This window comes from Pteropus alecto, unplaced genomic scaffold, assembly GCF_000325575.1.
Source record: "Pteropus alecto unplaced genomic scaffold, ASM32557v1 scaffold101, whole genome shotgun sequence".
Classification (NCBI taxonomy): domain Eukaryota; kingdom Metazoa; phylum Chordata; class Mammalia; order Chiroptera; family Pteropodidae; genus Pteropus; species Pteropus alecto.
This window is the reverse complement of record NW_006432945.1, coordinates 12,522,084-12,540,933: the sequence shown is the minus strand read 5'-3', so window position 1 is coordinate 12,540,933 and position 18,850 is coordinate 12,522,084. Positions and strand designations below refer to the sequence as shown.

At 45.2% G+C, this 18,850-nt stretch overlaps 1 protein-coding gene across 1 annotated transcript in view; it reads left to right on the top strand.

Annotated features, from left to right (window-relative positions):
* Positions 1-18,850, top strand: part of PAPPA2 (pappalysin 2) — a 210,180-nt gene that overhangs the window by 162,047 nt on the left and 29,283 nt on the right. The window contains exons 17-20 of the mRNA XM_006907902.1: positions 2,657-2,825; positions 4,185-4,320; positions 5,964-6,073; positions 15,364-15,435. Of these exons, the coding sequence (XP_006907964.1) occupies positions 2,657-2,825; positions 4,185-4,320; positions 5,964-6,073; positions 15,364-15,435 (487 nt within the window). The remainder of the gene's footprint in view (positions 1-2,656; positions 2,826-4,184; positions 4,321-5,963; positions 6,074-15,363; positions 15,436-18,850) is intronic.

Below are 18,850 nucleotides of genomic sequence, written 5' to 3'. Positions count from 1 at the left end.
GTCCAGGAGAGGGACAAAAGGAGCTTCCTTAGAGTCAAACAACGGCGAACCTGTCATTGAAAATACATTTGGGAAGATGTTTTAAAATGACATCTTCCATTAGAGAAAGAAGCCATATACTAAAGAGTACACAATATGTGATTTCATTTACATAAAGTTCAAGAAGAGGCAAAACTCATCTATACGGACGAGGAAGTCAGAGTAGTGTGGGTCGTGGGGTGTGGGGAGCTTTAACTGGGAGGAGCACCACCGGGAGCTTTGGAGGGTACATGGGGAGCTTTGGGGGTATGCTGGGAGCTTCAGGGGTACACAGGAAGCTTCAGGTATACACAGGAGGGGTGTGGGGAGCTTTAACTGGGAGGAGCACCACTGGGAGCTTTGAGGGTACACAGGAAGCTTCAGGTGTACACAGGAGCTTCGGGGTACACAGGGAGCTTCAGGGGTACACGGAGAGCTTCAGGGTACACAGGGAGCTTCGGGGGTACACAGGGAGCTTGGGGGGGCAGACATGCTCTGTGTCTGGATTCGAGTGATGATTACTTAGGTGTGCTCACATGTAAAAATTCTTCAAGCTATATGCTAAGATTTGTGTAATGTTGCGTATATTGTTTATTACTCAATACAGAATATTTAAATGACTCTTCTGTGTTTGCTGCACTCATAGATGTGGCATCAGGATAAAGGGTGTCTGGATGCCCAGTAGGAAGAGATGCTGTTAATATGATAAGTGGACCGTAGAGCGTGTAAGGGGCAGTTAAACCTGTCACAGCAGGAGACCTCTGGCTTTGTCAACGGGTTAACCAAGATCCAAGCCCTGCCTGTGACTCTTACTGTGCATACTTGAGCTAGCCTTCAGTCTCTCTCAAGCTTGATTTCCTTCTTGGAAATGTGGGTATTGATATTTATCTTTAACTGTTGTTTGGGAGAGCCGATGAGATTCTTGCCAGATACCTGAAATATAGCTCAAAAGTAGTATTTATTATTAACAGATAGTAGATATATGTCCACATGAGCTATGATGCTAAAGATTCCAGTCTTAAAATCAGATTTCTGTCCTAAAATATTCATGGGAATAAAGGTATGAATAACAATTTAATAATAAACACTCCATGTATTTCTAAGTGGATTGTTCAAGTATGTTAAACTATTAAAATTTATTTAAATTATTTGAAATCACATGCATTCTGTGCTGTAGAATCTTGGGCAAATTCTTTAACATCTCTGAGTATGTTTCTTTATAAAATGGGAATAACCATACCCTTTCATTAGGCATATTCTGATGATTCAGTTTGTTTAAATACATATTGTGCTCTACAACGTGAATTTTGCTTAAAAGATTCAATTTGGCAAATATTTAATTAATGCCTAATATAAGCCAGATATTATATTGTTTCCTGTGAATTAAAAAACAAGAATAAGACCCAATCCTTGCCTTCAGGAAGCTTCCAACCTAGTGGGAAAGAAAGACATGTGCGCATTTATAAAACAATGTAATAAATGTTATACTGGTATAAAATTAGATTCCTGGAGAAAGACACAGGAGGCACTGTATAATAGTCTAGTCGTCAATTAAAAGTGTGTAGATGATGGGCATATTTAAATTTACAAAGGCCATCAAGATACTGGAAAATAGCAATTTAAGGCCACCATGTGGCTGAGTCAATGGCCAAAGGATTATTTCTGTTTTAGAATCACAAGCTTATCTGTACCCAGGAAAGTTTTGACTCAGAGATGGAAACAGCATTGAGACAGGAAAATGGAAAGCCCCTTCAAATTGGCAGTGAGTCAGAAGGGGAACGGAATGGAATTCGAAGTGGCAAGACCTGATTCTGTTGATAAGCGTCCACCTCAAATGCAGTCTCCCTGGTTGGAGGCCATGGCCGTTCACAAGCAGGAAGGCGAGTCCCCCAGGACAGTGTTGAGTCATGTCTACTTTGGGAATCTGATGAAAGCTATGAACACTTTCCAAGAAAAAAATATGGACTTGTAAACAAACAAAGTGGCCATGGTAGTCTCCAGCGAGACTCTTGCCCTTCTAAAGTGTAGGGTAAGAACTTCTGTTTTAAAATAAGATTTGTACTGGGGCACCTTCTCCCCTGTCGGGAGAACCGGTAAATATCGGCAGCTTCATCACTTATATCACCATATTAACACCACCGATTCTCAGATCCCCTCTGGGGAGTCCCTGCATGTATGATCACGTATGATCACCTTCTCTGTACTCCGTACTACCTGGTACTTAGGTGCGAGACTCCTCCGAGATGAAAGGCTAGATCCCCTCTGGGGAGTCCCTGCATGTATGATCACCTTCTCTGTACTCCGTACTACCTGGCACTTAGGTGTGAGACTCCTCTGAGATGAAACGCATGAAGAAAACCCAGCTGTAAACAGTCTAGACCCTCCGCTTGTATTTATCGATCTCTCTTGAGAGTAATGTATCCAATATTACCATAAAACAGCTGCTACTATTGCTCCTATTAAGTGTACATTATTATTTTTACTTCCACGACTTAGAAATTAGACTGGAGAGGTAAGACATTGGGACCATCCGCCCCTGCCTATTTGCCGATCTTTATCATGTATTCCTTAGGATCCAGTCTTTCCCCATGACCTCCTGGAGAGCGTCTGATGGGCTGTTTGTTTTATGTCTCATCAGCATGTTCCTGAAGATCCAGTGCCTGGAGGGGGGAACCTGGGAGCAAGGCAGCTGCGTGCCAGTGGTCTGTGAGCCTCCTTCTCCTGTCTTCGAAGGCATGTATGAGTGTACCAATGGCTTTCAGTTCAACAGCCAGTGTATGCTCAGCTGTCACCAGGAAAGCGAAAGGGTAAGGATGACCCAACTTTGCTTTGTAGCAGGCTGCACTCCGACCTTGACAACCAATCCAAAAATGGCGAGAAGAAATGATCTCAGTGAATCCCCACAGGCAGGGCCGTACAAAGTTGAGATTCGAACAGGGGTATTGATATTATTGGATAGGGGATTCAGAAAATATCACATTTTCAGAATACTCTTTCATAACTTCCTCTTGAATAAGAAGAAAAACCTGATGGTTTGGGTACCTGGGTACATCCCCCCCAAAAATACTGGGATTCTGATTTGGCAATGTGACTTCGTCCCACGGAGAGCCACTGACCTGACGTGGCTAGGAATGCTGGGATTCTATCCTTCAGTAGAACAGTCCTGAACAGGCATGTGAACCCCTCAACAAAAGCAAAGCCGAAAGTGCTGTCTGACAATTATTCTCTAGGATTTTGGCTGAAGAGGTCCCAGATGAAAACTACAGTCTTATCATGGTTATGTGACTAAGATGAGTTTTATTTTAGAATCTTTTCATGTACCACACGCATATGTGAAACAGGAAGTTAAGCAGACTTCCAACGATCAATGACCTTAGCTGCTCTCCTGGCACATGTCTTTATCTCGGTGTCCAGCACTCCCAGATAAGCACTTCAGGACAGATGTAAAACGAATATGCCATGAATAAGACAAGAAATCAAACACATCTGTTTGCACTGACTGTTTAAGGACTCACAAAGTTGGCCAGATGAAGGGAGAGTTATCTATAATTCTAACATCTCACTTTCTTGAGTTTTATGAATTAGTGGTTTTCTCTTGTTCTGCATGTAGTATACTCTGGGTTACTGGGAGTGTGAAGCCCGGAGTTACACAGACAAACACATGTGGAGAAAGGCAGTAGAACTCTGGTGAGGTCGAAAGCATCTCTGATGTGTCCATTCTAGCAGAAAGGCAAAAAACACCTTCAGAGAAATTATGAATCGGTTTCACTGGATCAAACTCATCTTGAACACAGTTCGACATTTGCCACAAATGGCATTTGTGTCACAGTATGGATCCATCACTGCAAAACAATACCATTTGGGAAAATATTTCAAAAAATGTTCCAGAATAATGGGATATAGTCGATAGCTCATCCAAGGAAAACACGTTGTGAGTAAATTTCATAAATGACAAAATTGTTCATGAGTTCTTCAGATCAAAACAGCAAAAAAATGGTCATGACTTTTCTGGGGGTCAGTAACAACATGGCTTATTATTTCAATAGTGTCTTTTAGTCGGTGTTCTAGAAGTTGGAGAACACCACCATTTGATCAGATCACTTTCCCCCACTTTGAATGAAGTTAGCAAAACAACGATGAAATGCTCTTTACCTTTGCTGTTCTAGCTTCCCACCCGCTGCACTAAGGAGGGACTGTGGACCGAGGAGTTCAGGTTGTGTGAGAAGATGCAAGGGGAATGTCCGCCACCCCCCTCAGGTCTGAATTCTGTGGAGTACAAGTGTGAGCAGGGATTCGGGATCGGTAAGTTCGAGGAGAGATGCTGATTTCTGCTCCCGAGGAATCTTGTTATTAAGCCTGGCTGGATCTTGAATCAGATCCACAGTTCTCCCTGAGGAGTGGATGGAAGTGTAAGGTGACTCTTCGCTGCTTCAGTAAAGATGCCGTTCATGGCAAACCCGTGCTTTTTACTCTCCCGCATGTGCGTCCTGTTGCTGCGGCTGCTGAGCTATTCACGTAGTGTCCGGCCATGTTTCTCACTTCGCCGAAAGTGGATGGATGTGGGGTAGGAGTTTTGGTTCCAAGTGAAAAGGCGGGAAAGGACAGCCACACACCACGCGTGTGCTGGGCTCCTCCCCCAGCCCTCTGCGGTTGTGACTGGAGCAGGGAGCTCCTGAAAGGGACCGTTTGAGATTGCATTGGCTTGTGTTGCTCTTCAGCCATTCTTTCTCTACAGAGGACCAGGCTCCAAAGCCTCTGGGCAACTTCTTAATCAAGTAATTGCAATGAAAGGTCTCTGCGGCCAGAACTGACACATAGTGATGTCAACTCAACTTTGCCTTGGCTGGACCAAAGCATGGTAGAACAGAGATGCTATTTGTGGAAAACCTTGTGAAATTAACCCTAAGTTCTGAACTCTACAAGCAAGGAGTTCTTATAAGTTATCCTAACGTGTAATGCCAATGGGTAGAATTTGAGTCAATGAGAAAGCTCGTTAGTTTCTGAGATGGTCCTTTACCATCTTCACCAAAGTCGCTCTTTGCACAGAGGTGTCTTGTGGTCAGACACAGGCAGGGGGTGCTTGGGCTTTGCCTCCTGCGTGGTGTTTTCACGAGCACATTCTCATCTCTCCACCCCAGAATTTCTACATTAAAATGTCATGCACTCACTTGTATAGAGTCCTTAAGAGTCATGTAGCTCTTTGAGTTATTATATGAATTAGCAAAAAACATCAAAATGGAAATAATGAGAACTGAAAAGAAGCTTGGAGATCATCAAGTCCACAGATGAGGAAAAAGAGAACCCTAGAGTGTGCCTTTTTTGAATAGAATTTTAGAAGACGTTTGGGCTCCATATGCAAAGGAATAGAGGAGATTTTCCTTCAAGAAGCCAGTGCATGGCCCAAATCTCTGCTTCTAATTTTCTGTTGTTCTTCTTTTAATCACATAGTTTTCTTGGCTGCCAGCGTAACGATCGTCATTGTTGCAGCAGACATTATAAATCTGCCTTCATAATTTCTGAGCTATTTTTTCTCTCTGCCAGTCGAGTTCTCAGGTAGTGGATGCTGTAGTTGACATGCTTCAGGCAATCATTTAAGTAGGAAAGTATTGACTGTACTTAAAAAGCATCAGTCAATCAGGACAGACTTTGGCAGTCCGGTCTGGGGGTCTTGGAGGTCTGCTGGACCCGGGATGCAGTGATCCGGGGGGCTCCTGGGGAGTCCTGGGCCAGGAAGGTGAGAGGTGCTTGGGACAGCAGAGTCAACATGCTGTAGCTGTAGAATGTATCAGGTGCTTAGTAGATGAATGTCAGCCCCGCCTATACTCATGATAACGTGACCCAGAACGTAGAAATTGCTCTTGAAAAATCAAAGCTGTTGATTCCAGGATGAAAAAGACTGAGATCCGGGAGGTTCAGGTGTACACTGTAAATTTCTGTTCCTTCAGGTGCAGTGTGCTCCCCGTCGTGTATGATCCCCCCGAACGATCCCGTGATTCTGCCTGAGAATGTCACCACTGACACTCTGGAGCACTGGATGGAGCCTGTCAAAGTCCAGGTGAGGAGAGGGACATTTTTACGTTCCGAGGATGTAAGACTGCTGAGCAGTTCTCCACTGACAGCGTGTTCGCTGGATCGATTTCAGAGCCTTTGAAAGCATCCTTAAAGCGAACAACCACAGGGACCATTCCTAGAGAGAAGGGTTGAAAATCAAGAAGAAATAAAAAGGAAAACGTGAGGAAAATATGGCCCACATCCAAAGGAAAGTTTAAAAAGATAAAGAAGACTCAGAGGCATAAAGAATAATAATACAGGAAGGGAATTGAGAGAGAAAAATCACTACTAATGAAAAATAGGGCAGGAAAGAAACCAGACTTCAGACGGTGAGCGAGCACTGGAGTGCGCAGAGGAGGATTATAGCGTTACACACCTGAAATTCTCTAACGTTCCAGTGTACTGACCAACGTTACCCCAGTAAATTTAATTTTTAAAAGACAAGAAAACTAGGATAAGCCAAAGAAATGAATAAAGATGAAAAAAAGATGGAAGGGGAGCTATGAATTAGAAAAAGATAAAAATAGAACGAAACAGGGAATGGCGAAAGGCACAGAGTAAAACACGCGTCGCCTTCCTGCCTGCATCTCCACGCTTTCTAAGCCCTGCACCCTTCCCGGGCTCCCCATCTGCCAGGTCAGTTGTGAGCAAGACCCACTACTTCAAAGCGCTTCCCGGGCTTTCCGATTATTTCCGTTCTCATTTGAAACCCCGATGCCTTCCCCACCCCGCAGGCCCTGGGCTCTGCGTTCTCTCTCACCCCCGCTCCTGCTCCCGGCCCTGCCAAGGGGGCCGATGTCTGCCTCTCTCTTCAGGGCTACTTCCAAACCCCTCTTACGTCACCCACATTTGAACCGAATGCCGCAGGATAAACCGCTCAGTGTTCCCATCGCTGTGGTCATCTTCTGACCCTGAGGTCCCCTTCTTTCTTAAACACTGGAGCTCCTGGGCCATAGTCACCTTAGCTGACACCCCTGTCATACCCCTTACTGATGTCAACATCCACACATTTGATCCTTCCGGAAGCTTCTGAGCTGCCTCCTTTATCCCAAAGGTCACCTTTGCCTTTCTGACTTCAGCTTTTACATGTGTCCTTGGTTCACTCTAATCTTGGCACAATGGCCTCTTGGCTGATTCTCGAACATGGCAGCCGCCACCCCCAGGCCCTTCGCCCTGTGGGCCCCTCTGCTCCGAAGGCTCTTCTCCCGGTATCCGCGTGTCTTGCTCCTTTGCGTCCTTCCGGATCTCACTCGAATGTCAGGAGGGCCTTCTTTAACCACTCTGAAATTTTAACTCCCTAAAATGTTCTGTTTCTCTTCCGTCCTTCGTTTTTCTCCTAAGGACTTATCATTACCAGACATATTATAGATTTTACTTATTTATCTTATTTATTGTCTCTTTTTGCTGCTAGAATAAAAAGCTCAGTGAGTTCACTATTACATTCCCAGATCCTAAAACAGTGCTTAGTATGTAGTCAGTGCTCAATAAATATTTATAAGTACATTTTTTTTTTTTTACAAGGCTATATGAGATGTGAAGGGGGAAGATCTTGTGGTAGGTTAGTTATTTCTTCTTATACGGGGAGGGCGAGATCTCAGAAAGCCAAGGACATTGGCTGCCTTATTAGAGTGTCTAGCAAACAAAACCCTTGGAAGGCTGTCCCCATGGCGTCGCCAGGAGATGGGCCCTAGAGATAAAGCACGCTTCTTCTGGAAATCATCTCAGATTGCTCCCTTTTCCTCACAGTGAATTATGCTGTATTATCAGCAGGCTTTTGTGTCAAAGCAGGAGGATTAGGAAAATCATTTAAGTATGATTCACGGGTGGAGGCGGCGGGGGCGGGGGGGCAACGCAACTCTATTTAGTCATTCATTCATTCATTCGACAAACATTTACGGGGCTTACTCTGTGCCCTGGAACCGTGCTAAGTGCTGGGACTACGGGGATGAAAGGATAAGAGTCGCATGCGACACGAGGAATGGTTTGCTTGTGGCAGCAGTGCTGTGGGAACACCCGAGAGGAAGCAGCTAGCTCTTCTGCTCAGGAGCTTCAGGGCGTTGGGAAGGATCGATGGACCAGAAAGCTCTTCCTCTGGGTCTTAAACTATGGCCAAGAGGAATGTTCTGGAGCGTAAGGACTGGTCAGAAGTTCTGTGTGGCTGAATCCTGGGTATGGATGCTAGGAGGATGAGATGGGGAGAGGCAGGTAGGCCTGATCCTGCAGACATACCGCATCCCGCTTCGGATGCCAAAACTAAGGACCCTGGGCAGGGCGGGGCGCACGGTGAGCCTGAGGGCGGGGTGAGGAGAAAGCAGGGGAACATCTCAGAGGGCTGGCGCATCCCCTGGCCTTTCCAGAGTCTTCGTCCCTTCCACCAGTCTATTGCGAAGGTCCAGCTGGAGTCACCATGCCCGAGGAAAGAGCTTCAGCCTCATGCTTCATGCAGTGCTAGATGCTAGAATCTCAGCCTGAGGGCGGGGTGAGGAGAAAGCAGGGGAACACATGCGAAGGTCCAGCTGGAGTTACCATGCCCGAGGAAAGAGCTTCAGCCTCACGCTTCATGCAGTGCTAGATGCTGGAACCTTTCCTTAAACTCGGCTTGCTACGATGAAAGACTTCTCTTTCTCTATGAGCAGCTAAAGGCGGAAAGGCTGGGGACCTTTAGGACCCCTTTCTTTCTCTTGCAAAATAAGCTGCTTCAGGAACCATTCTGCGTCGCTTCACGAGGCATCCGGTGAGAGCCGCTGGTGGACGCAGGGTGTGCGCGCCTGAGTGCGGGCCCCCAGCGACAGGTTCTCCCACTGCTGCCTTTCCAAAGGACCGTTGGGAGTGGAGCAGTTCACGTGTCCTCACGAGGACAGGAGGGTGCCAGTTACAGACGCTTGACTGTTTCCAAACTGGAAAGCCAAATTCTGTTTTATCAAAGCCTCCTTTTCTGAACTCTCCTTTAAGGGCGTCAATATTATTTACTTACCCCTGTTCCATAGCGTTTCGTTTGCGTGCATGTTCCTAGTGCCTTTCTCAGTGCCCAGGACTTTGGTTGAATAAGAAATTGTTGTAGCACCATTTTCTACTTTAGAAGTAAATGTATATGTTTTTCCTCAAACTGGGCACGTTTGAGCAGCTTTGTACTGCTGTGTGTAATCATAGCCTTGTCAATTTCAGATGCCCATCCCAGAGAGAAAATGCAGAATGTTTTTTCCAACTTAAGCCAAATATCAAACGATATCATCCGTATCACTGCATTTATCTTGACTATGATCTAGTCAGTAAATCCCTGGTTTGGGAAAATCGTTTATCCAGGTTATGATTGTAGGGATAATAACAATCACAGAAACGCTATAGACCTTGGAATAAAACGTGTGGGTTTTTTTTTTTTTTTTAAGAAAGCTTATTTTTTACTCATGTCTGCTGTTATTTACCAGCTTCATAACCTCAGGCAGTTTAACTGTTCTAAGCCTCCATTTCTTCGTGTGTAAATAGGCATTTTACTTATCTCATAAGGTTAATATGAGTATCAGAGGAGAAACATAGATAAAAATTTTTAACATTGTGCTTGATGCGTAGTAACCTTCCTCGCTCAGGTGCCATTCTCACTGGGGACGTGTGACTTTCCCTCTCCTCTGCCTACCTCTTCTCGTCTGTCATGACACTGCCTTCCACTTTACAATTCGAAGGCACAGCCAAACTATGTGGCACCTGTACACAATTTGCACCATTGTTAGGGGCACTATTACTTAAGTGGCATTCTTGAGACTTGTGTCGTATTTCTGTGTGATAACAAAGTGAAGTCATTAAATTAGCTACTTCCACAGTATAGGGGAAGAATCGAGGTAACACAAAATGAGCCTCACCCTAACCTTATAAGAGCAACTCGTTTCAAAAAAAAAAAAAAAGAAAAAATCCCAAAGGTCAGAATTTCAAAAGTTAAAAATATGACTACATTTTCGTTTGTTCCTGAACCCCCAAATCAATATTCTTTATGCCAGAAGGAAAGCAAAGGATTCCCCAGAGTAGTTAACACTGGCCATCGCGGTGGCTAAACGGCCATTCCCTGCACTCTCTCAGCTCCTTCCGAGATATCCTGAAATTAGGAGTATCGCTTACAAACGACACTGACATAGGATGCTTCATTTTTAGGAAGTTGAAACTCCATTAGAATAGAAAAAGAAGTGATGGTGAGGTTATTGCTCTTATGTTCCCAGGTCCTCAGATGAGATTATATACCAGTCATACATAAGCTCATGAATTCTGCCATTTTGTGGCACTCAATGGCTCACGCGGGGTGGGAAATCTGACCTTGTCCTCATAACTAAGAATGAATGCCTTGTAAACCAAAGCAGTTGTATCCAATGAAACTCTTCACTGAGTAAAATGCTGATAGCCTACATTGATTTATTTTGGGAGTCGACCCATATTGTACTCAAGCTTAGATTTTGGTGTCCTTAAGGTGTCCAAAGTGTCACTTGGACAGTTTGTAAAAGGAACAGACCAGGGTCCACTCTTCCGAGAGGCCTGCCGTGCCTTGGAGTATGTCTCCCCAACTCATCCTCCTAGCATCCAGCTAATTCAACTGTCATGCCTTGAGAAACACTGCTATTACGAAATAGAATCCTGGCAGCATCCACATTTTAAGTACCGTATAAGCACACTGGTTTGGAGCCCCGTTCATATGGTTAGTAAATGGCAGACTCCCATTTCATGCAAGTCCCTGCTAACTCTCATGCTTCACGTACTTTTGTGTCTGGCAAGACTAAAGAGCAATTGGATTAAATTGTACTGTTTTCTCTAGTCTGCTTCCAATGCCTTTATTCTTTATAATAAAAGTGATATCTTACATTTGAAGAACACTTTATTATCTTTAAAGTTGTGTATGTTATAGATATATATAATATATCTCTCTCTATATATATAATATATATTTATAATTCTATTAGAATCTTACCACAAACCAATACATTTAGAAAGGAAGATTTTATTATCCTCGTTTTACTGATAAATTAGATGTTCTCAACCATGAGAACTCCCACATCCCCACACTTCCCTTCCTCCCCATGAAATCTAACAAAAATAATTTGGAGAAATGTGTCCCGATATTACTGCTTTTCCTTATTGTGGAAGAGTTCGTTTTTCATGACCAATCGAGTATACTTTTTAGATGCCTGCAAAGTTTATTTGCCTTTTCTGGGGGTTCTGCTGGTATTTATTCTTAAAAATGATACCTGACTCCTAGAATAATATGCTTTTCATTAAGGAAGAATTTCTGAGGACTTAGGTAGCCTGGGGTTTTGTTGAAAAACAACTCAAAACAGCAACTGGCATAAAAAGTAGAGTGAAGTCCTCCTGGGTTCAAATACTGGGTGACTTACCTTTGGGCCTCTGTCTACTTCATCAGCAAGGGCGATGGTAGTATCTATCTTGCAGGGTTTTTTTTTTTTAATAAAAATTCAAAATAATACTGCCAAAATGTCTTGCACAGTGTCTAGCACATAGTTCTGAATTAATTAAAAATAACATTTCAATTCAGTCAGTACAAATTTACCTTTGGAAACTTCCTTCATCTGAAAAGATATCATCAGCTATCTTTGTGAGAAAAAGTGAATACTCGCTGTGTGTGTGTACGTGCACGCACGCGTGTGTGGGTGTGGTTTTGTAGACAGAAATGCGTACATCATTTGTTCCTTTTACAAACGGGGCCGAGAAGAAACTTTGTGGCCAATTCCGTGTTTCTTATTGGAACATTTCTGGCTAAAGAAGCAATTTCAAGAGGCTTTGGTTGCGAGACAGAGTAAGGATGAAATTATACGATTACTTTCAAAGTTTCAAGGGCACGCTGGTTGTGGAAAATAAGAGGTAGGGAGTTGAAAATCTCAAGTGGACTTTCTGGGCTTTTGTTGTCGTAATGGTGCCTTCCTCACTCACCTATTACAAACCGAAATCTAGACCTTTCTATGGTGATGGCATCAGCACAGAAATATCCCGACAGAGAGGATGTCGAACAAAAGGGCTTCTGGGCAGTCCAGTAAATAAATGCCTGCCAGTCAAGGTGACGGAGCAGTGGTATTTGGCAGTTGGGACAGGCAGGAAACAGCCAAATGCCACTGCTTATGCTGAGAAACAGAGTTATGTGTCCGACTGCCCTCCTGCACCTCTCGGCAGAACCCGGTGCCTGATGTCCAGGGCGCCTGAGCAGAAGGTGTGGACGATCCTCAAACTTCTGCTGGGAGCACCGGGAGCTTTTCTCATCCCTGTATTTCCTCGTCTTCATTGTTTTCTTCGGTCATTCACACGCTGAACATGTAAGATTCTTGAGGGGAGGGATATTGTCTTACTTTCATCCCCAGATCTTCTCAGGCACGACTCCTTGCATCCCTTGCTCAGAAGGAGGTTGCCGAGTGAAACCCAAGAGCCTGGAGAGGAGAATGGCTTCCACCTCCACAGAGCCATTTTTCAAGGCAAACCTGATTTTTCCAAAAAGCCTACACCAGGTTACATTTTTATGATTGTCCACTCTGTCAAGAGGGTATTTTATTATATCTCATGACTTTCCCGTTTACAACAGGAAAGTTAACATTTTGACTTATGTTGTCAAGAAGTGTTCCTTCGGGAACCAGATTTCATGGCAAGATTCTTTTCTATGCATAAATGTGGCAATTGTTTGCGAGCAAATGAAATTTTTCTCGATTGTATTTGAAAGTGTTTCTTTCTGAAGTACAAGGGCAGCCATCGTAACATCTCATTTCCCTTAGTAGTTTGTTTCATAAATCCACTTTTCACAGACAATGCTTTTCTTTTTATTTTAGTATATTATAATTACAAATTAGTAAGAGACAAATTAATAAGAATTTCCTGCGGTTAGGCAAGTTAGGTTTGCAAAGATTCTGCATGACATCCCTTGCTCAATTCCCCACTTCAGCAGAAGTGCTCAGTCAAAAGAAATCTTATAATTTCTGACTTTTTCTCCCCAAATGTTTCCCCAAAGGATGAATAATTATTGAAATAAAAACAAAATGTTTTAAGAAGAAGAGAGAGGCAGGAAGAAAAAGAGAAGAGAGTGCCCTCCTGGAGCCGTAACTTCCAGCTGGGTGGTCTCAGCTTCCCTTCTTCTCCTGCCACCCTAATCCGTGCCCTCCTTCCGCGCCCCCCACCCCCGCCCCTACCAAAGTGTCCTCTCGAAGGATGCAGTTGTGTATCACGGCTACAGTGCCACTTGCCACACCTCAACGGGAAAATAAATCACTCAGTCCTGAGTCATGGAAAGGTCTTTTTCATCAGTTTTGAGCATGGAATTGCTTGCTCTCAGTTTGGCTGTGTCTCTAGGCACCCAGGCTGTCTCATCACTGGGGATGAGTAGACGAGAGGGTCTTAGAGGGTGGAGGGGGATAGGAACTGAAAAGCAAACAGCAGGGTAATAGACTACGGTCCAAATCTGCAGAATAATGCTGAGGTTTCTGTAGGTTGCATGCATCTATGGAAATACGGAAATCGTCACAGTCATGGAAGGCAGCAGAACTCTGTGGTCTGATTCTGCCAAGCAACTATTGGAATAAAAAAACAATTGAGCAATGTTGTGTTACATCTTAATGTTGGCTAACCATCAGTCTTGTGACCTTTAACTAGGCGTTTAACTAGGCAATAGTCTTTATACAGCCTTACGGTCATCCTAATAACTCTTAACCGGTCCCTTGTCTGTCTGTCTGTCTGTCTGTCTGTCTATCTGCCTATCTGCCTGCCTTCCTCTCTCTCTCTTTCTCTCTGTAATGACACAAAAAAGAACTGAAAATAGGTGAGACAGAACCCGGTGGTGGGAGCAGGAGCAGGAGCAGGGACGGGGTCATGTACCCTTTTATGCCTTTTATATTTCTATTCCGTGAACATATATGACATGATCATGATATAAAAATACATAAAAATACAAAGAAGTGAAAAAAGAAATTGGAAATAATAGGAGAAAAGAATGTTGGAGAAAAAGAATTAGAAGTCAAGACAGGCTTTTTTCTCTTTTTTTTTTTTGTAATATATTTTTAGAAATTTTAAAGTGTTAAAAAAACCTCAATGCATAGATTTAATAATCCTTTTTTTTTTTTTTTAGTGATAATGTAAGCCAAGTCACCGTCTATATGATTACAATATGGAATTTTGAATATCAAAATGTGAAGGATTTGTAGTATTTATTTCTCTTTAGGGGAGCTGAGGAGTTTTAGTTTATAGCGGAATAACTCCAGGAAAATATTTCAGATTCCCATCCTCCCATCTCATTACGAGGTGTATATTCAGACACCTACATATTAACATATGCAAATATCTCCAATCTGATTATTGCAGCCTTAGCATTATAGAGCGTGTAATTCCCAATTACTGGAGGTGCTACCTTGTGTAAAGTTCATGTCTCACCACATATTATTTTTCTTACCATTACATCGAATTCCTATCGTGCCGAGTTAAAATGGGAGGATGAAAGTCTGCGACAGCGGGGGTTGGTAGCAGGCTGAGAGAATCTCCTTTGTCTGTGAAACCTCAAAGGGGACCTCCTTTTTACCCGAAGCATATCTTTTGAAATTTCAAAATACAAAAATTAAAAGGCAAAAGCTCAATGAAATAAGGTATAGTAGATGCGTTCGAGTAAATGAAGAGTAGACGGCTGTTTAAATGCGCCTGTGGAAATGGCTGTTGAGAACGAGACAGTCACCTGTGTTCTAGCATGAACGTGTTTTCGCTGTCACGGGCTTCACGTCGGGGCCGTTTTGAGCCCCGCTGGTTTCGTGTTAACCCTGTCGGTTGTGTGCGTAGACGAGGAAGGCAAAGACAGCGCTCACAAGAGGTGCAGAGGGCCATTCAGCCTCCAGGCCTTGCTCGGGCACTTACGTCATGTGATCTGGGATTCCTGAGATTTCTCTCTGGAATCGAGAAAGCACAATTCCTCGTAATGTTATTTAAAATTTCAAAACAAAGGGAACCAACGTCGTGCCTAAAATCACGTTAAACTCATTATAGTGCCGACAGGCCTTTTTGCAACCACACGTGCCCCATTGCTCTGGCAATGTCGACACCTTGGGGAGGAAGATGGAGGGTGGGGAGCAGGAAAAGCTCCCTCCACGGAGAGTTCCTGCCTTGGTGCCACCAGCAGGATTAGCAGGTCCCTGGGAAAGACCAGATGTCCTTGGCCTTCTTCGTGGGGGCACATTCGGGGTCTCGCTCCCTGGGGAACAGGCTCGGGCTGGTGGGGTAAGCTCAGGATGTGCACCTTCTCTCACTGACCAGGCATCTTGGCTCTCGTTCTGTCTTCTCCTTCAGAGCATCGTGTGCACTGGGCGGCGTCAGTGGCACCCAGACCCCGTCCTGGTCCACTGCATCCAGTCCTGCGAGGTAAGCCACCTCCCCTTCCCCAAACCCAGCCCGGAGTTCTCCGGTCGGCTTAGCCCGCAGGGACTTGAGTCTGTCTCATTCAAGTTACCCTCCACCCGCTTCTCCATTCCTATGCCTTTTGCTTAATTTCTTAAATTCATCTCCACAATCCCACAATTACAGATATTAGGATTTTTGGTTTTGGCTTTTTTTAAAAAAGCAAAATTCCAGGGTTTCATTTTAAATGACTTAATAAAAAAATAAGTTAAAAGCAAATCAGAATTATTTATGGTTTTGGGATTCTCTATCTGGGCCTTGCTTGAGCTTAGTAAGATAAGGGTTTTTTTTTGTTTTTTTTTTGCAGACTAATGGCCCACAGACAGGTTTATTTGGCCAACACGAGGCCTAAAAACAATTTTGTCTTGGTTGCCAACATTTAAAAATTGGGATTTTCACATAAAATTCATAAGTGTATATATAACATTGCACATACTTCAAACAAAAATAAATATAAAACATTTCGTGCGAAGACTTTCCTCTTGAAAAACAAGAATATCTGTAAACCATGGCAATCATTAGCCAGATCTGAGTAGCAGCTACAATCTTGGAAGGGCAGCTACTTGCTCTTCAGGTCACCGTGGTCCTCACCCCTCCCTGAGGCCCCCGCCCAGCACGTTCCCCTAACGGACATCCACTATCTGGGTCACACAAGGCATCCGTGATGTCGGCCTCGGAGGTAGGTCTGTAACCCACTGCTGAGTAACCCATAGTAGACCTTCGCTAGAATCCTGTCTACTTCTTCACATGGGGGATCCTCTACTGGGAGGACTTAGGGTGCCGTGAATTCCTCAACTAGATCAGCAGGAGTTATTGCAGGAAAGAGTCATGCATAAGGCAGGGCCCTGCTGATGGAGGGGGACCCCAGAGTCCTGACATGAGAGGAGGGTGGAGTACCGCACACACACACCTCGTTTAAGCCCTCTCACCCTGGGAATAGCCAGTGACAAATACAAATACTCTGGTCTCACGACAGGTTTTGTCATGCAAATCTCTCACTGGCAGTAATTGAGCCACTTATCGGTGATACCTGGGCCATTCTGGCTGCAGCTTGGGGGCTAAAGAGAGCCGTTTAATGGCCCCTGATTTCCGATACACACACCCAGCCCATATGCATGCTGGTCCTTCCATTCTTCTGTATGGCTGTTTCTCTTGATCTGCTTCTGGGAAACTGGGATCTACATGAGGCCAAAGAAGGGGAAAGGGTGGGGCTTCAGACAAAGGAAAACTGGGTAGGGGAATGAGACCAGAAAAATAGCACTCTGAGAATGCATCAGGAAAAATGCTAGCATGGAGTGTGCTTTGTTACGGGTGGGCCAACAAAACAGCTCATCTTCTGCCATCATTAGAAAAACAGATGACAGTGGGGTGGGGAGGAGGGGGAGTGACTCATCCACTGGGCAGGGGGTAAGAAGGGAGATCAAGAGGCCAGGGACGGAGGGAGATAAACAGACGAAGGGCTGGGGGACTGGGAAGGGATCAAAGGGATCCTGAGAATTCCCTTCTGCTGCTGCAGTGCGTGATCGAAAGCGGGAGGGTGGATGACAGGGCTTGGAGCTGGCTCGGTGTTTCCCAGAAGGTTAAACACAGAGCCTGCCCCCCTCCTGCTCCCCTGCTCGCTGTGCCCTGCACATCCTCTGGATCCCTAATCTAGAGCTCCCTAGGCTTCTGTCGGTCCCTTTGTTGATATGACAAGGAACCGTTCCCACGCACAGCTGAGCCCTGACCACCTGACTGCTGTTGGTGCCCTCCCTTCAGTGATTCTCAGAGTGTGGCCCCTGGACCAGCACAGTTGGCATCACCAGGGAACCTGTTGGAAATGCGCATTCTCAGGCCCCACCTCAGACCTACTGAATCACTGACTCGGGGTGGGGCCCAGCATGCTGCCTTTTAACCAGGCCTCCAGGTGATTCTGAAGACCATTGAAGTTTGAGAGCCACGGTCCTAGTCACTGCAGGAGCCGACGAGAAGGTTTTTGGTCTGTGGATCCCTAAGTCGAAGCTTCCTTTGTCCAGGAAAAATTCTAGTTAATATTGTTTACATTCTGATTTTTCTACAATATTTCCTGAGACTCTCCGGATAGGACAAGGTTTGAAGGAACAAATCCGATCTCCTAGGAAAGGCTAGGAAGAGAGAAAACCACTTAGAAGGGAGAGAGGAAGCAGCCAAGAAGAAGGACAATGACCGCCTGTTGGAAATGGAAGGGAGAGGGGTGGGGGACAAGGGGGACGCACGGCTCTGGGTCTTCACAGTAAGAGAAGCAGGGAGGGGGGGCGACAAGGGGAAGGAAAGGAGGAGAGAGGCTGAAACTGGCACGTGCTGGGGGCAACTTGGCAGACACGTAATTCTTTACTGGAAAAAGTCAGCTGACTCTATTAGGGGAAACTGAAGAACGTCACAGACGGATGGAGGGAAAACAGGTCTAGAGCGAGAGAAACCAAAGAGGGCTTGGCGGGGGCGAGGACGCGGGCCAGCGTGCGGCACGGAAACCCGAGCTCCCGTTAGGCACCTTGTCCCCCAGCACCTCAAAAGGGCTTTCTATTTCTCGCTTTCCGACGCAGAATGCAGTTCCAAGCTGTGCCCGTGAGACACTCGGCCTTTTAAGAGCAGAGTCTCTCCTTTTTCATTGCTCTCGATGAGCCCAAGGCGGTGACGCTGTCGCCCTCCCCTTTCAAGTCACTTCTGCGCCTTTGTTAGCGCCACATCCCCTCTGCCAAAGAGACGTCACCTTCAGTTCTCCGCCGCCCTGTGCCTCTCGCGCTCTTGAAAGGACAGCGCTGAGATTTCCTCTCAAACATTTGTGTGCACGTAATGCCATCTTCTCAGTGCCACTTCTGTCCCCGTTGTCTCAGCGAGAACGTGAGCGTCCCCCATGTCTGGAATCCAGACTCGTTCAGATGTTCAATTCCGGTCACGTTTCACGCGTAGCCTGGGACGGGCGGGAATCGCCGTCCGGAGCCGCCCACGATAGCAAACGCTTCCAGTCGTTTCTCACGCTGGGCCTTGACCTGAACACTCTTGGTATTTTCTGTTTCTTCTGGAAGTCGCAGATGGCCAAGGTTGGCATCTTGGGCGGTGGAAAGGTTTTGGAGTCAAATGAATGTAAATTCCAGGCCTGGGTCAGCTGGGTGGTGTGGAGCCTTTGTGTCTTAATCTGCACTGGGAAGTGAGGGGAGGAGAGGAAATGAAGGAGCAAGAAAGAGAAAGAGATTCCCCATTTTGTGGGGTAATAATTAAAGGGAGTGTTCACTCCATCCATGAACCCTGTGGTATTATCAGATCTTATGTGTCATCTACTCTCTGTCTTTATTTCCTCTCTCTCTCCCTCCCTCTGTCCTTCCCTCCATCCTTCCCTCCTTTCCTTCCTTCCTTCCTTCCT